Source organism: Pangasianodon hypophthalmus, chromosome 17 (assembly GCF_027358585.1).
Source record: "Pangasianodon hypophthalmus isolate fPanHyp1 chromosome 17, fPanHyp1.pri, whole genome shotgun sequence".
Classification (NCBI taxonomy): domain Eukaryota; kingdom Metazoa; phylum Chordata; class Actinopteri; order Siluriformes; family Pangasiidae; genus Pangasianodon; species Pangasianodon hypophthalmus.
Genome location: NC_069726.1, coordinates 18,391,861 through 18,408,730, shown reverse-complemented (window position 1 = coordinate 18,408,730; position 16,870 = coordinate 18,391,861). Strand labels below are relative to the sequence as shown.

At 38.6% G+C, this 16,870-nt stretch overlaps 2 protein-coding genes across 5 annotated transcripts in view; one reads left to right on the top strand and one right to left on the bottom strand.

The window, feature by feature from the left end:
• Positions 1 to 1,235: 1,235 nt before the first annotated feature.
• Positions 1,236 to 4,580, bottom strand: sigmar1 (sigma non-opioid intracellular receptor 1). The gene is made up of 4 exons (XM_026942733.3): positions 4,300 to 4,580; positions 3,101 to 3,301; positions 2,714 to 2,806; positions 1,236 to 1,870 (listed from the first exon to the last, which is right to left on the bottom strand). The coding sequence occupies exons 1-4, from the start codon at positions 4,442 to 4,444 to the stop codon at positions 1,641 to 1,643; spliced, it is 669 nt and encodes a 222-aa protein (XP_026798534.1). The 5' UTR covers positions 4,445 to 4,580; the 3' UTR covers positions 1,236 to 1,640.
• A 349-nt stretch (positions 4,581 to 4,929) lies between these two features.
• galt (galactose-1-phosphate uridylyltransferase) overlaps positions 4,930 to 16,870 on the top strand; it is a 93,266-nt gene continuing 81,325 nt past the window's right edge. For all 4 annotated transcript variants that reach the window (XM_034312310.2, XM_034312309.2, XM_026942480.3 and 1 more), the window contains exons 1-6: positions 4,930 to 5,091; positions 5,622 to 5,791; positions 7,836 to 7,911; positions 8,705 to 8,753; positions 12,569 to 12,698; positions 15,095 to 15,151. In XM_034312310.2, the coding sequence (XP_034168201.2) occupies positions 5,046 to 5,091; positions 5,622 to 5,791; positions 7,836 to 7,911; positions 8,705 to 8,753; positions 12,569 to 12,698; positions 15,095 to 15,151 (528 nt within the window). In that variant the 5' untranslated portion in view covers positions 4,930 to 5,045. The remainder of the gene's footprint in view (positions 5,092 to 5,621; positions 5,792 to 7,835; positions 7,912 to 8,704; positions 8,754 to 12,568; positions 12,699 to 15,094; positions 15,152 to 16,870) is intronic.

Here is a 16,870-nt window from a genome sequence, read left to right as displayed (position 1 = left end):
GAAAGCCTTCCCTGCCATTCAAACCTGGAATGGGATGTTCAACAAGCATATATGCAGACCAGACAACTTTTCGCATTTACGAGTGGTGCCCATTCAATGCCCCCTGACCCCCACCCCTCCCCCAAATTATCACAGCTACTAACCAATGATTAACATGTTTAGTTTATTAATGAACAACACATACAGCAGTTTATTGGTTTATAGTGATTACATTTAATGTTGTTGAAGGTCCAAGAGACAAGTTAGTTCCTGTTCTTCCTGATGTTTTAACTGCAATGAACAGCCATTCCCTCACCAGCCTCAGTCTTTTTTTCTTTCTCTCTGTCTCTCAAAAAAAAAACAGCTTGTCATTTTACTCTTTTCTTTAGAGTTCAAACTTTCAAGCAGTTTGTTGTGAGAAGTCATGTGTCATGTGAAGAGTACACGGGAAACAGCTCTCGTTTCAGAGTTGGAGAAGAGGCTTTCATGAGCAGTGAAAAGCATCAGAAATGGAAGAACCAGAAGAGTAAAGTGTGGAAGAGAAATAACTAGAGAATTTAAAAAAATCCATATATCTAGCATATATCCATCTACTGGCATGTGGGAGGATCCTGGCCACTAGCCAGAAGAAACCCATATGGACACAGAGAGAACATGCAAAACTCCACAGAGACTTAAAGGACCCTGGTGGGAACCTGCATAATATTTTGCCCATTTTTTCCTTCCCATTCTTATACCATTGATGGGACCTTGTGATATAATGCATTGCTGCAACTATTTATAGATGTTAAACATATTTTTACATATAACATCTATATTTTGTCTAATAGATTCTATTCGTCTATTTTGTTTTATTTTTCTATTTTATTCATTATATTCTGCTTTTATTATATTCTGTTGTACTTATGTATCACTGTTGTACTGTGGGACAAGGCACTAAGGAAAAACAGTTCACTACATTAATACATCACATGTATATAATGTATGTGACAAATAAAGAACCTAGATTTTAGCCCTCCCATCTAATATCACGACCAGCCACCATCATTGTGTGCTACCTGTCTTTAAGAAACAATACAATTTTCAAGGATCCTTTTAACCCTATGGCGCTCTACAGTGCTATTAGAGGACAGAAGTTATATTGCATAACTTTAATTGGATCCACTGGATACCTGAGAGAATAGCAGCTCTAGGAAGGAAATGAAAGACAGTTCAGACAGTCAAGCAATTACTTGTGAGATAGTTTCAAGCACATGTAAGTAACAGCACAGAACAGTACAAAGTTTTATTGTGGAGAAAAGCTTGACAGAAATGATTGCCATAAACAATTCACACAACATTCTGGTGACAGTAATTCTTCACAGTCTAAGGCATTCAGTGAGGTATTGTAAGTAATGAACAATTCGGTGTTCCTATATCTGACGGATTTGGATTTTTACATCTGATGGATGTACAATGACTAATAATTAAGACTCTGCCCCAACGTAGGATAATCAAGATGTCATTTATGTTATGAGAACCATCTCACTTTTTTCTGCAGGCTGTCATTATTTGCCTGAGAAAGTCCAGTCCATAAGCTTAGATTGTCTGTTCTCTTGCATGTCAGTCTGTTACAGGATGGCACTGAAGTGGTACAATGGCACTGGAGATCACTGTGGTCTTTAGAAGACACCAGCTTCAGTCAGGAAAGTACTGGCCTCCAGTAGCAGACACTTCATGTATACACGAAAGGTGTAGAAGAGTGTTACAAAGTCCTGTGTACTGAACACCGTGTCTGCTAGCGCGAAACTCAGTGTGGATGGAATGAATCCTCTGCCGTATTCCACCATCCAGGTCCCTGCAGTCCATTGCACCGAAGTCGCCTCGCCCACCGAGTGCACGATTGTGTCACCTGTCGAAGCCGAACCCAATCACACAACACGGTGACACACTGAACTGTTTAAGATTGTTTCCTCAAAACGTCCATTACGAGAATACCTACCACAAGTTAAAGGGATACTCCAGTGTTTTTTTCCACCTAATTTCTAGTTACTGCTCTGTGAGATTATGTGAGATTACCACAGACATGAATTTTGGCAGATTTCACTGTACTGTACTGAGAAACTTTAAAAAAACAACCTGTTTACTTGAAACTTACTTATAATAAGGGCAGTTGTTGAATTCTGTCAATACATGTTTATAATACAACAATATAATGCAACCATTACATTTTAATCTTAAGCCCCTAATTTATGTAATGTTAGAGACATGACAGGATGTTTTACCAAACCAAATTTACCAAACTGATACCACTATCAATTGTTTGCGTTTTGCTGAATGTTTAGTGGCATTGTTGTTTCGGCAGGTCAAGTGAGCCACGTGCATGCTTATTTTCAGCTATATTGGTAAAGCAAAACCACAGATTTTCTGTTCTGAAAAATCTTTGAAAGTATGAATCATACAGATTTCATACTTGATTAACAAACAGCTTTGACTAAAGAATTCACTAAAGTGTTATATAAAAATACATGTTTTTCATGTGTGTTTACTGACATTCCCAACAACTGCCCTTACACTTCTATTATAAGGACATTTTGAGTAAAGTGCTTTTCTGTTCTTTTCTCTGTGTAGGGAAACATGTTGAACTTCTTGTACATGACAGTTGTGGTAAATAAAGATTAGGTTGAAAATGCTGGAGTATTCCTTTAAAAGATGTTGACAAATGGACACTATGAATTTCTAATGATTTTCATACCTGGGTAATAAGTCTCACTTTTAGTTGATCCTTCTTTCCATTGCCTGAAAGTCCCAGAAATTACGGTGTCTGATATCTCGGCCCAGTATCGACCTGAAAAAAAAGGATTTTTGTTTTGCCTCAGCAAAGGGTTTGCGTTCCTATGGAGAAGCTGTTGTACAATGTGGATTTTATGCTTTGCCAGTGTGCTCAAAGGTTAATCAAACCCCACCCTGACCTTTCAAAGAGCAACCAATGAGATAACCTGTATTTGTATATAACACAACAAGAAGCAACTTGCTTTGTACCAGAGGAATGGAGGAGAAAAAGGATGATTGCCTGCACTAGGTCATGGGCACAAATGATTGAATTCATCTTATGTCAATCTACGTAACTAAGCGTGCTCACCTGAATGTCCACTTGTGTCAACGGCGGTCCCGAAGAGCAGCACATACTCGGTGAGGGAGGCGTGAAGCAAACACATGGAGCCCATCCAACCCCCGGCATTTACAAACACCCACTGCAGGTCCTCGTCAGGCAGGATGTGGCCCGGGTAGCGTTTCCGCAACTCCACCACTACTTTAGAGAATGCCTGCTCATGATCCTGACCTACAGGATCACATACACACACACACACACACACACACACACACACACACACACACACACAAGCACAGAAAGAGGAAGAGAAATACAAGTTAGACAGATCTGGGATTTACATTCTGGGAATGTTTTCATAGAAGTCTAACCTGGCAACACAGAAAGTAATGTATTAATATAGTACCAGTGTTGAGCATATATGTTTAAAAAAAAAGTAGCCAATAACCCTTTTTGGTCAAAATTTATACAGCTCACTATGACCGACTTTCAGTTACTCAATCCTAATGATCAAAGTACACTTTGTTAATTAAATATACATCATTTTCATAAGAGGAAGCACAATGACACAATGGGTAGCACTGCCACTGAACAGGGTCCAGTGTCCTCTCTGTGTCTGTCTGGGTTTCCTCTGGGTTCTCTGGTTTCCTCCAACCTCTCAAAAACATTGGGTGGATTGGCTATGATGAATTGTCCATATATCTGAATGTGTGTGTGCATGGTGCGCTGTGATGGACTGGCATCCCATTCAAGGTGTGTTCCTGCTTCATGCCCAGTGTTACCGGGATAGGCTCCGGATCCACTGCGTCCCTTTACCGGGATAAAGCGGTTACCAGAGACGAATAAGTGAACGAATGAATTATTTGCATAGGAATAATTAACAGACCTCTCAGAAATCTGACTTGAGGTCAGAGCTGGAGTAGCCATGCCTCTGCATTCAATCTGATCTCATATTGATCTGTCATGTAAGTGGTGATCAGAGCAGCCAGTCTGTCAAGTGACCTTTAATCTCAGAGGCAAATATCAGGCTGGAGATCAAATGGCCATCTCTGATAACCAGAAATATAATTTTAGCTAAGAAACTGAATGCCAAGCTGAGTATAGAAACACATGGCACATAGCTAGATGCATCTGACATGCTTCAGAGTTAATCAGCTGGCTGCATCTGCATGCATTTCAGGATCACTACAGCATTCCACTTGTTATTCAGTCATTTCTATTGAACTCACCTGCGTACTGTTTGGCCAGTTTGGCGACGTCCTCTTTTGTAAACACATACTGTTTACTGGCTAACCAGTAATGTAAGTACTGTATGACTAACACCAACACTCCGACAAACACCACGAGTTTCAGCAATTTTCTAGTTATAAACATTATGTCGAAACCAATTATCTGCAATGCAACATTAAAAAACCTAACAACTAAAAAACACCTGACACACTTTCATTCAAACTCCTTCAGACACCTCTGCTAGCTAAAAGACTAGCATGGCAAACCACCAGTGAAGTCGGTGACCATGACGTGCATGAGCTTATTAATTTCGACCAATCATGAGTCACCTTAAAGAGCTATCAACCAATGAAATGAAAGATCTGTACTAGGAAGCGCGATGCAACAGTGCAATTCTGAACATCAACACGGCGCTTGAATGCGCATTTAAATATATAGTTTTATTTATTCTGTGTAGCTTAAACAAGAAGGTAAATGATTAAAATGAGAAGTAACATACTATAAATTAATTTTAGGTGAAATGCTTATTTGAAATTATTTAATATAGTATTATTGAAGAAAAATCCAGTGAAATTATTTCTTAGTATTGCGCAAACCCATGTGCGCACACTCATGTGTAAAGAAAAGAAACTTGCCTCCTACCTCCTGATGTTTTGAATGATCACGGGTAACATTAGTATTAATGTTTCCGAACAGTGGGGTAATAACCCTGTATTTTAGCTCGTTTTATAGGATATAGGTTGCCATGGACACCACGGAGACTGCAAGCAAAATCCAGTTTGATCCCAGAGGTAATTATTATATGTTCACATGCACGACCCATGTTTGTTTTTTTCCTTATTCTCTTCACACTTGTGCAGTTTGCATGGATTATTCTCCCTTTAACTGTCATTCTGTTCAGCAGCACACAAACATTCTTAATATGGTAACACACACACACACACACACACACAGTTGACATGTCATCTCGTGACAAGTCACCTGAATAAACTTCTGCATTTGGACTACATCTGGATTTTATCTGATAATATTCCTACTATTATACTATTAATAATCCAAATAGTCTATTTTCCCCAACAGTCTAAGTGATCCTTTTGCACCAAAAACTTTTTCTCACCAAAAACTTTTATGATGCCAATACATTACATTGCCTGTAATTCACCAATCTACCATTCAACTAGGTTTATGTCTTGACAACTCTTAGACCATGTAGAATATAAATATTCAATCTTTCCGGACAACTGTTCTTCTTTGGCATTTTACATCAGTCCAGTACCAGATCAGATCAGATCAGATTAGCCTTTATGACTTGTTGTCTCAGAGCACCAGCATCTGAGGTATAACCCGTTGCGTGATTCCTGGGTTCTGGTCTCGGCCCATCGGATGAAACGGCCATGGAAAGGGCAGGTGGAGAAGGTGCCGGAGGACAACATCCCTCGTCATGACCCCAACAATCCCCTCTGTCCCGGGAGCACCAGAGCCAATGGGGAGGTGAGACCCTCCTAAACACTATTCATCTACACAGATACACTTCAGTGTGGCATAAAAAAGCTAAAAGAGGTGACAGAAACATTTACTTTATATGTGATATAGTCAACACTGATATGCAGTTTTCTTTATTTTCATTTTAGAAATTTTGAACTTTGCCACATTTTGTAGTGTTACAACCTGCCTGGAACTGAAGTAATAGTGTTACAACCTGGAACTGGCTTAATTAGGATTAGATATCATGAATCTACACAAAATAGTCCATTGAAACGGAACAGTTTGTGTTCTGAACAGAGCTTGTGCCCACGCTATCCTCACATTCCTGTTTTTGGCTGACAGAAGAACTGCTTTTCTGCTCACCACAGTTGTAAAGAGTGGTTATTAGAGTTACTGTAATTTTCTTCTCATCTCCTGCAGAACTGCCACTCAGTGGATGTTTTTTGTTTTTCACACCATTCTGTATATTCTCTAGAGACTACTGTGTGTGAAAATTCCAGAAGATCAGGACGTCTGGCACCAACACCCATGCCACAGTCAGCGTCACTGAGATCATATTTTCCCCATTCTGATATTTGGTATGAGCTTTAACTGAAGCTCTGGACTTGTATCTGTATGATTTTATGCATTGCACTGCTGCCACATAATTAGCTGATTGAATAATTGCATGAGCAGATCAGCAGGTGTTCATATTAAAGTGGCCAGTGAGTATAATTTGCAAAATTATTTACAGATAAAAAAACATAAAAGATATAAGTGCAAGATATATGACTGCTGTGAGCTTATATTCACCCCAGTTGCTGTGAAACTCCTAAATTAGTTCTGGTCCAACCAGTGGACATCATATATTTTGAATTATTTAACAAAAGTACCCGTTACACAAAACTTAAATATTTTTAGAGACAATCCCACCTACCCCCTGTAATTATGCCATGGACCACAAAGGGTCAGCAGAGCTCTGGTTGAGAAACACTGGTTTACGCTGCCTTGTACATTATATTTTGAAATGTTATTACAGGCGATATTCTTGTTATCTTGCTTGTCTACTTACAGCAGCTGAAAACACACACACACACACACATGCATATCAAGGTTACGTCTCAGAGGGTGTTATGTTGTTCTGTTCTTGTCACATTCTCATGCACTGTAGCCTATAAATAATTACATTGTGTATGATGAAATTGATTAGTTAAAAGGCAACAGTGCTGGTAAATACAGGCTTGACCTAAACTGCTAATTACACTGGTTGTCATGGTTACATCCCACCATGGTTATAAAGGCATTTATGGGGTCTAACATTTTTAGTAAGTGCTTTATCCTGGCCAGGGTCCCATTGGACCTGGAAAACATCCTGGGAATGCTGGGTGTGAGGCGGGAATACCCCTCGGATCAGATGTATAAGGAAATGTGTGTTTAGAAGGTTATGGTGCCCTGCATACGTTCTTGGTTAAGGCACTAAAGACTGTGCTTCAGTTGCACACACATTTATAAAGTGCTTCGTATTTGATATTTCATATCAAAGTGCAAGAAATGCAGATTATTATATCCAGATTCAGCTTTTTCTCTTCATTGTCTTCTGTATCTGTGTCACTTTGTGAAAACATTTGCTGCTTGAGCAGTTTTCAGTGTCACTTTTTCTTATGAAAGTTTAGCCGTGAGCACTGTGGGTACCTTTATTGAAGCGTTAAAAAAAATCCAGCTTGCTGAGGAAACTGATGTCTTTGCATTCATTACAAAATGTCCTCTAAGCAAAGAAATAATGATTTCTCTTTTCCTTTCTTTACTCTCTTCACTTGTCCTTGTACAGTTAAGAATCATTTCAACATTTTTTTTCTAAATGGGATAAATATTCTTGGCTGACTCTTCTCACATCTCCCATGCACGTTATTTAATTATTTAATAGTTTCCTGAAACGTGTGGGTGAAATATTTTTGGTGATATTTTCAGTGATCATTTGCAAGTTATTACATTAAACTTGATGTTAAACTTGAAATACAGCCACAATCTACATAATGTTTACTGATCTTTTTTTTTAAATCATTCCATTTAGGTGAATCCTGATTATGACAGCACTTTCCTGTTTGATAATGATTTCCCTGCACTGCAGCAGGATGCTCCAGATCCCGGTAAAGTATTTGCTGTTTTAGATACATGAGCAGGGTTACTACAAGTGAGCTGTAGGACATGACAGACAATCAACACATAATTAAGGCTGGGTGATAATGACAATATAATATTGATATCGCGATCAATTTTGTCACAATACTCTTTTCTGCAATATCGTGATACCTGCCAATTCCCACCCAGCCACAGGTTCTCCCCTGTTATATGACAGCTCCCAACGGGGGATTATTAAAGCTAACATGTACTTCCTCTAAGACATGTGAAGCCAGCCAACGGCATCTTTTCAAACTGCTGCTCATGCTGCATCACGGGGCAGTGTAACACACTCGGAGGAAAGCCCTGTCCGCCCTCTTCCGCATACATGAGCTCACGGACATCCTCAGCATGTCTTGAAATGTTTTATTCCTCTTATACCACAGCAATTTGCTAACACTAACAATTTTTATTTATTAAACAATGAAACGTTTTATAAATCAGTTTATGTGGAATGTCCGCAATAAGTCCCTGTGCTAACTGTTACTATAGAAACAATAGTAATTGTTAACATGGAGCATGTTACCATGGTAACAGGTGACATCCAAATGACATGTTGTCTTATGACAGGCAGTGTAGCATGTACTGTATATTCAGCAGTAGAATCAATCTGTCATTTTAGTAGCATCGTGTTATATGGCCACTTTGACTGGCTTTTAATGGCTTTACTCTGAATTGTTCATGTTGTGTATACCTCAATCATAAATCAGTTTCTGTATAGAAACAGAATTTCTAAGTGAACATCATCTATGTGTCATACAGGTTCAGATCATCATCCTTTGTTCCAGTCCAAACCTGCAAGAGGTGTTTGGTGAGAAAGCTTCATCCCCTTTTACATAACAGTGATAAACAATTAACTGTATTGGTCAAATACTATATTGGTAAACAACCATCTACTCCTTTAGTTCCAGTAGCATCCATTGAGCCGTGCTCTAATTTTCTGTCAAACTTTAATATTGGTAAGATCCATGATACGGTGGATATAAAAAGTCTACACACCCCTGTAAAAACTGCAGGTTTTTGTCATATAAAACATGCAACCAATATATATCATGTCTTGATTTAATGAATTATGTGAAATATGTATGCATTTATTTATAGAATGGATTTTGGGTGAGAAGACTATCTTTACATTTTGGCCAAAAAATAGATCTGCTCTTGAGCTCTCCACCTGTGGCCAGGAGCCAAGAGAGCACAACTGGCTGTGCTGTCTGGGTGGGAGGGATGTTATACTCTTTCACCTGTCAATCACAGCATCACTAGCCAATCCTGGGCATCTGTGAGCTCATGTATGCGGAAGAGGGCAAATAGCACTTTGCTCTGAGTGTGTTACTCTGCCCTGTGTTGCAGCATGAGCAGCAGTTTGAAGTGATGCAGTTGACTGGCTTCACATGTCCCAGAAGAAGCATGTGTTTAGGGGAGAGCTGGCTGGTGGGTGGAAACTGGCAGAAAAAACATACCTTGACTGACTGACTGACTAGATTTAGGGATAATTGGGGAAATTTGGTTTTGAATTGTTGGAGTGGTTGGAGCAACATTACTTGCATCAAACCTTCATAGGGTGAAAAGAGATTTCTTAAGGTACTTAGGATACATCTAATGCTACCTTTTGAATTTGTCTAATGTAAACTAAGAAAGCTGTCATCTAGGTCGAAAGACAGTGATATTTTGAAGTGTCCATGATTACAATATACCGTACGTTCAGTATTATGATTTATACAGTAGCTGTGATGAATCCTTGATTCTGATTGGTCAGAAGGTGCTGATTCATTTTCTATAGCGGCAGCTCTGACAGTTGCAAGGATAGTCACAGGTGTATATTATTATGTGCTTGTGTTATGTGTTGTAATAGGTTATAGTTTCTATAGAAAAGACTTGAACGGTGGACGCCTGCCAATAAACAGATCAATAATGTGTTGTTATTTAATTATACAACACATGCTTAACCTATAACCTGCGTTCCTGGACCATGTGGCAATATGTCTTGAATTATAGTTGACTGCTAGATATTCCTGCTCCATCAGGTGTATTTTATTGCCCACTGCAAGCAGGATGGCTGTAGATAAAGAAATAAAGCTCTTCTTTACTGTGTGCAGAGCGAGGTTCATCAGTGATGGAGGTGTGAATAAACTTTTTCTCTTTTGCTCATTAATGCTCAGCTAAAAAGTGCTAACTGTCCTGGAGCACAAAAGCCTCACTTGCTCTCCAGAGAGGATGCTAGCGAAAGGGAAAGGGCCAGGCTAAATGATTTTGTGTTTTCTAATTTGCAGCAATGGAGCAGAAATCAATATTGAGAGGTTATAGAGTCATGACTTATAACAGCACTGGTGTACTTCCTTAATGAGGTGGAACACGCCTGTTGTTGTTTGCTAGCACACCAACAAAAGTTATGGTTATGGTTTACTTACATTAGCTTACTTTATGCACTGTAGGCTGGTGCATAGCATGCCTTGCAGTGTCCATATACAGTATGTACTACATGTACAGATGGGTGACATATTAAAGGAAAAAACACTAGCTCTGTTGTGCTATGGGAGGCATTCGGCTGGTTCTTCTTGTCCCCTTTTATGAAGAAGAGTGACTTCTGTAGATTTCTTTTCTGTGTTATTCTGACTTTTATTAATGGAGTAAAGATAAAGAGCAAATGGCTCTCAGTATTGATTTATAAAAAATTATACTGTACAGTAGTATGTATTGTATTCTGTCTTCTCTCCTTCCAAACCTGTTTATTGCATGTTTTTTTTTAAATTTTGATGTTTTTTCTGAAACACTGCACCATTTTTGAAACCTATAAACATAAAATGTAATATATATATATATATATATATTAGGTGTGGGCAATCATCATATCAAAAACATCATATCATGATTCCCAAATATGTATCATGATACGCAATATGTATCATGATGTGCAGGTTTGCAAACAAATTACCTGCAATACAGGGTTGGAAAAAAAAAAACAACTATTTGATGATTTGTGTAATGTCTACAAAGATAAATGTCTTATTTTGTATATATCATTTATTAATAAAAAATACATTTAACACTGAAAAGAAGAAAAAAATCCGTAAAATTCTAACACCCAATTAGCAGCTTCCTGTCAGTTTGTAGTTAAATATATTAAAAAAAGTAATAAAACAATATCACAATATTCTTGATATGTCAGAAAAGCATATTGTGATATAATTCTTCACAGTTATCGAGTCTGTTTTTAGATGCTTGTACTTATTTCATACTTTAAAGTTTCTTATTCTATTGGCGAAAAGTTGTGGGTCTTTCTGGAAATAAAGGCTTAAAATTTGAAAAATGATCTGCTAATAGAACAAGACTATTCAAGCTTGAAAATAGTAAAAGTTTATTGTAATCTTATATTGGGAAATACTAGATAAATTTGACTATATTCAAGATATTTTCACTTGTTAAACTGTAAAGTTTTGCAGTGGATAAAGTGAATAAGTAAAACTACTTGTTTTGAGTAAAAACCACTTTAATTTGTCATAGAAGCAAAAACGTACTTTTTATTGAACATCATGCGATACTATATACTGTAACAATCAAGAACAGAGTTGAAATCAATAAATTTAAGTCTGTATTGTAACAGTAGAGCAGTGGAGTGACACAAAGCCTTAGCTTTTGGATAACTGAGACCAACTGAACATCATAAACCTAATATACATTATTTACTCTCAGACCTACAGACCAATCTTTTGTGAAATCTAAGTTGTCGCTTTGTATTGCCACTAGGTGGTGCTGCAAGTCTGTAAAGTTCCCGTGTCCAATGTTTTGACTAATATCATCAGCTAAAATTACACGCTGTGTGTCTCTCTATATCGGTTTGAACCGTCGAGTCTCCAGAGGCTCCTCTGAATCAGAGACGTGTGTTGGAAGCTAATTAGTGCTCCAGCCGAAGTGTGCTAGTGCAGCGAAGCCTCCTGTGACCTGCCCCGTATCTTCCACACAAAGCTCATGTTGTTTTGCCAACTTTTGGTTCTTAATACAGAGTTCAGGATACAGAAAAACCATGTACATTTTGTGCAATTCTAGACAGTCGGTCTCCATACATGCATGTTATGCAAAATAGTGAGAACTATGCTACAACGGGTCTCATTTATCAATCTTTAAGAACGAAAGATTTCTGCCAGATTTACAAAAGTTTTGCTGATTTTCTTAGTATTTACATGTATAAGTTAATAAATGGCAAGCAGCGGCACAGCTGATTTACATTTAGTGACAGCCACAAAACTTAGGGCTAAGCTTTCAGAGCTGAAAATGACAAAATGATGAATAAAGGCAGAAGGAGCGCCTCCTAAATGTAGAATGTGCTAAATTTTGTAGTAATGCAGCTCAGCCACTGTAGCATGCTAGCTACCGCAGACACACACTAACTCATCCTCCTTTAATAGGGTGCCATTTCTTTTTGTCCTAATGGAATGACTAGGTTTAATTGTCTTAATTTATGGACTTGCTTTAGTTCGATTTCTTTCAAGTCAGAAAGAATAGAACAATAAGAAACAACTAAATTTCCAAAGAAGAAGAGGTTCCGGTGTATGTTTATGTTATAGATAAAAATGAGATTACGTTTTAAGAACTGTTATTTATCTGCTTTGTTTTTTTTTGCCCTCTCAGTAAGGTCATGTGCTTCCATCCGTGGTCTGACATCACCCTCCCATTGATGCAGCCTGGAGAGATCCGCCAGGTGATTGACAAGTGGGCGGAGCTGATCGAGGAGCTAGGCCCCACCTATCCATGGGTGCAGGTAAGAAACTAGTCTGAAACTGATTGATAATGTTATAAAGGTTAGAACTTTATGTAAGGAATAAAACATATTGGAGTGTGCAGTTATTGGAAGATAATTATTGGATGGTGTGACGCTGTCCAACGTGAAGCGGTGTTACCGTTATCACCATAAAGTTTATTACTTTCCAATAACAGCACGTCCCAAAGTGTTTTAGTTCTTTTATACCACAGCAAATTGGTGGCACTGATCTGTTTTATTTAAAACAATGTTTAAAAACATAAATACAGTAATGAATACTTTAATAAACACTTTTTATCTGTTTATAGTTGCATTTAATGTTTCGGAATGTCCGTGAAAGTTAATAAGCCTGAAACAATGCAGCTTGTCATGTTACCAAGAATCTATAAAGCCCTCGATCCTGAAGACCTTCCCATGTCAGAAAATACATTAAAATTGCAACTTTATCTCTGAAAGTTTCCAAGCTCTGACACGGCTGACCTCCCAAAAATGCTACGTAAATGTTACAGTATGAACAGTTGCATATTTTTTGCATTGCCATGTTACATCTTTCGTTTAGTATGTTCAGAAAAACCTGGATTAGTACGTTTTTGCTGTTTCTATATAAACTACCTAGTTTGGGCATATTACATTGAATATACATTTTTCGTTGTCTTAAATGCATTTTAATTGTTGAATTTTTTTTAATGTTAATAACAAATGTAAATAATGTTAACGAACTTGTATACATTCATTTCTGGAAAAAAAAGTATTTACTTTTTACTGGTGGATGGCGTAGAAGGGGACTGAGAGTCATGCTTAGCAACCGCTTTACTACAGTTGTTCATTCGTTCATTCGTTCATTCATTCATTGATTGATTCATTCATTCATTGATTCATTCATTCATTCGTGACAGCTGTAGACAACTCATTTAGACAACTTCATCCTAAAAGCCAGGCTACTTTGTGAGTAAAGGCTTTGGGAGTGCAGCTAATTTAGGAGTCTCTTAAACTCGACTACAACAAACAAAAAATAATTCAAACACTATAAAGTGTAGCTTTAACTTGCGTTGCTGGAGCATTCACCTTCTTCTTCTTCTTCTTCTTCGTTATTAAACACCCTGGGAGTTTTAGCATTTACCCTGAAAACCCTGTTAACATTTGTACTAAAAGTCAGTCACTCTCCAGGGTGCAGCTTTGTCATTTCTGCAGCTTTTCTTCTTCCATAACGATCTGTGTTTAAAACGGCCAGGCTGAGCGGGGGACGCCATTAGCCCCGGCTCCCTCCCGCAGCCTTCCTCATCTTTACTAATTGGATCAATTGGGAACTGGCTTCTCAGTGAGGCCTTTTCAGGCCTGATCGACGCGCAGCGGTGCAACGTGTTCCTCCGGGCTCCCTCAGAATATCAGAGCCTCCAAGGCACAATGGCCACGCACTTTGAAGCCTGCCAAAGCTCATAAAATGTCCACGGTTAAGCTGATTTAGTGTGTGAGGATAAACTAGGAACTAAACATATAATCACAGACTGGATAAGGTAGAACTGTGACTGATTAATTAATGTTGCTTGGTAACACCTTGTTTGGTTATTTAGCCGGTTTTAGAGGCATGAAATGGTAAATTAAAAGTGCAGCACCTTGGAAGTGGTGCAGAGATCACAAAGCCATCAATCTCCGCTCTGGCTGCAGCTTTTATGCGCTTTAAAACTGAGCTATGGCACTCTTACTAAAGGCACTTGGAAATATAGTAAAAATCCAGCGCAGCAACAAGGGCACTTATTCTGAATCAGCTCATTATTAAAACCTTCACGGGCAGTTATCAGAGTTGTTAAAGGTCAACCTGTTCATACGTCAAAACCAGTCATTAAGGCACACATGACGTCGGAAATCTTGCGAAAAGTCCATGTGAGGTCTGAGAGCCAAGAAACCTTTGTGTTACTTTTTTTTCTCTTTCTCGAGAGCACCTCTCTTGTTGTTTGTGTTCTGCTCCTGCGTCCCTTCAGATAAGCCTGCTGGTTATCTCCTCTCTGCTAAAGGCATCAGAGCATGTGTTCCCTCTTGCTGCCTAGATTTACAGACCTCAACTTGAGACAAGTCAATATTTATCAAGCGGACTAGACAAGGGGCAGATCCTACACAAGTCCTTTAATATCCACCCCTGAGGGAATCCTGGGGAAGTCTTAAAACTCTCTACGACAGGAGACATGAGGTTTCGCTCTGTGGGACCGGGGTCTGACCTAACATGTTTGTGTGTTTGTGTTTAGATGTGTGCTTCAGTGTGATTCAGAACGTCAGTGTTGTTTTGTATGTTGGGGCACACACACACACACACACACACACACACACACACACACAGCTTTACTCTTTAATTAAATGTCAGCTTCTTTTTTACTTCCTCTCCTCTCTCCCTTGCCTTTTAGATCTTCGAGAATAAAGGAGCCATGATGGGCTGCTCCAACCCTCATCCTCACTGTCAGGTATGATGCAACTCTTCAGCTCTGTACCAATTAGTCCAAACGCTTGCCGTCTCTCAAATAGAAAGATATGCAACGTCTGTTTCATCCAGTGCATTAAGACGTGGCCAGTGCAGTTGCCGGCCTCCTTTAATAGGTTTTTACTGTCACCTCAGTGCAGTGTGCTGAGTAAATGGGACTGAAGCAGGAAGCAGCTTAACAACTGTGTTAGCGCCAATTAAAAATCATATTATACCTTTTCATTTCTCCTGTAAAACCACTACTAGTAAGTAGTATCTTTTTCCTCATCTACATTTCTTGGCTCTGTGAACCAAGCATACTTCCTCCCCTCTTCAGCACAGCACGCTGAAATGGTGTGGAGGAAAAATCCAAGCCCACTAGGGGGCACTAGAGGATCTTGTTTGTGATGATTTACCAGTGAAATCATCCTCAGCAGCCACCTGTTCTTTTTTCCATGGGAAAGCATGTCAAAGTAACATGTCCGTTAATCCTCTCATGGTCTGCCATTGATGGTCAGAGACTTATATCCATTCAGACCAAGAAATGAGCCTACTCTTGACCCCGATTATCCTGCTTATTGGGATTCTCTATATAAAATGGCTTTGAGGCTTGTATATGCCATTAATGTGTCCATATGTACAACACAAATTATTTATCTAGACAAGTAAATAATGTGCATTGCAACAGTAACCAGTCCAGTGGCACTCTACAGGAAGCGTCTCCCATAGACGTGTATTGATCTTGGAAGGTCTTTTTCTTTACACATGTGACAGAGCTAACATTCGTTCATGTCTGCAGAGAGCCCCATCTGATTTATTGTAGCATAAAGCTGGTTTTAGACTGTATGCCTTCAGCAGCCTTTTAAGATTATTACTCGTCACACTGTACAAGATGAACCAGATAAAGTCTTGTCTGAAATCTATAAAAGATGGTGCGGTAATGTGTTCTTCATGTCAGATTATACGACGAATACTACATCGTGCTAACATCATCAGACAAAGACATTCTCAAACGAGATCGACGTAATACTGGTATGTTTTTCTGTCCGTTATCTTGTTTCATTTACATTTCGGCATTGCCTCTACCATATTTGTAGCTGTCCTATGAGTTTCGTATCATCCTATATTGTCCTGCTGTTAGTGACTTTTAGATGAGCGTCACAGCAGTGGTCCCAATCTGAGATTTTAATAATATTTCTGTTTGTGTTCTGGCACTTTCTCGTCAGCAGTCTTTGGTCATAATGGCACTAAATCAACTCCTCGTGAGCGTGTCACATTATGTGTTCTAAGGCTCTTCAATCAGGATGAAAATTGTACCATGTAAACCAGTGTTATTATTTTTTTAAATAATTTTTTTTATTATTTTTTTTAATAAAAACCATACACCTCATCACCTCATAATACACAGTTGATTTTATACACTAGTAAATTCAGTCTAGCTACAACACCAACTTTTGTTTCAACATAATACAGAATTGCCAATAGTTCTTTGCCGTGGCCGTTATGATTTTTGAACCCTTTGTTACAGCGATACAGGAGACACCTTAAAAATGACCCTTTTCTGCTTTTTCAGCTACACAAGGTCAGATTAAACATGAAGAAAATCTGGCAGAAAAGTCACTTTGTTAAAGGGAAAGGATGAGGGATGTGAAGCATGCATTTGCAGTCACTTTGGCTTTGCATTAACTTTTTGCGTATTTAGCATTACTATAGCAATACTATC

Excerpts from the sequence above, each read along its gene's own strand:
- sigmar1 (XM_026942733.3), bottom strand. The coding sequence starts at position 4,444 with ATGTTTATAACTAGAAAATTGCTGAAACTCGTGGTGTTTGTCGGAGTG. Across the intron at positions 3,302-4,299 it reads ACTGGCCAAACAGTACGCAG|GTCAGGATCATGAGCAGGCA; the intron begins GTGAGTTCAATA and ends GTGATCCTGTAG. Across the intron at positions 1,871-2,713 it reads AAGTGAGACTTATTACCCAG|GTGACACAATCGTGCACTCG; the intron begins GTATGAAAATCA and ends CGGCTTCGACAG.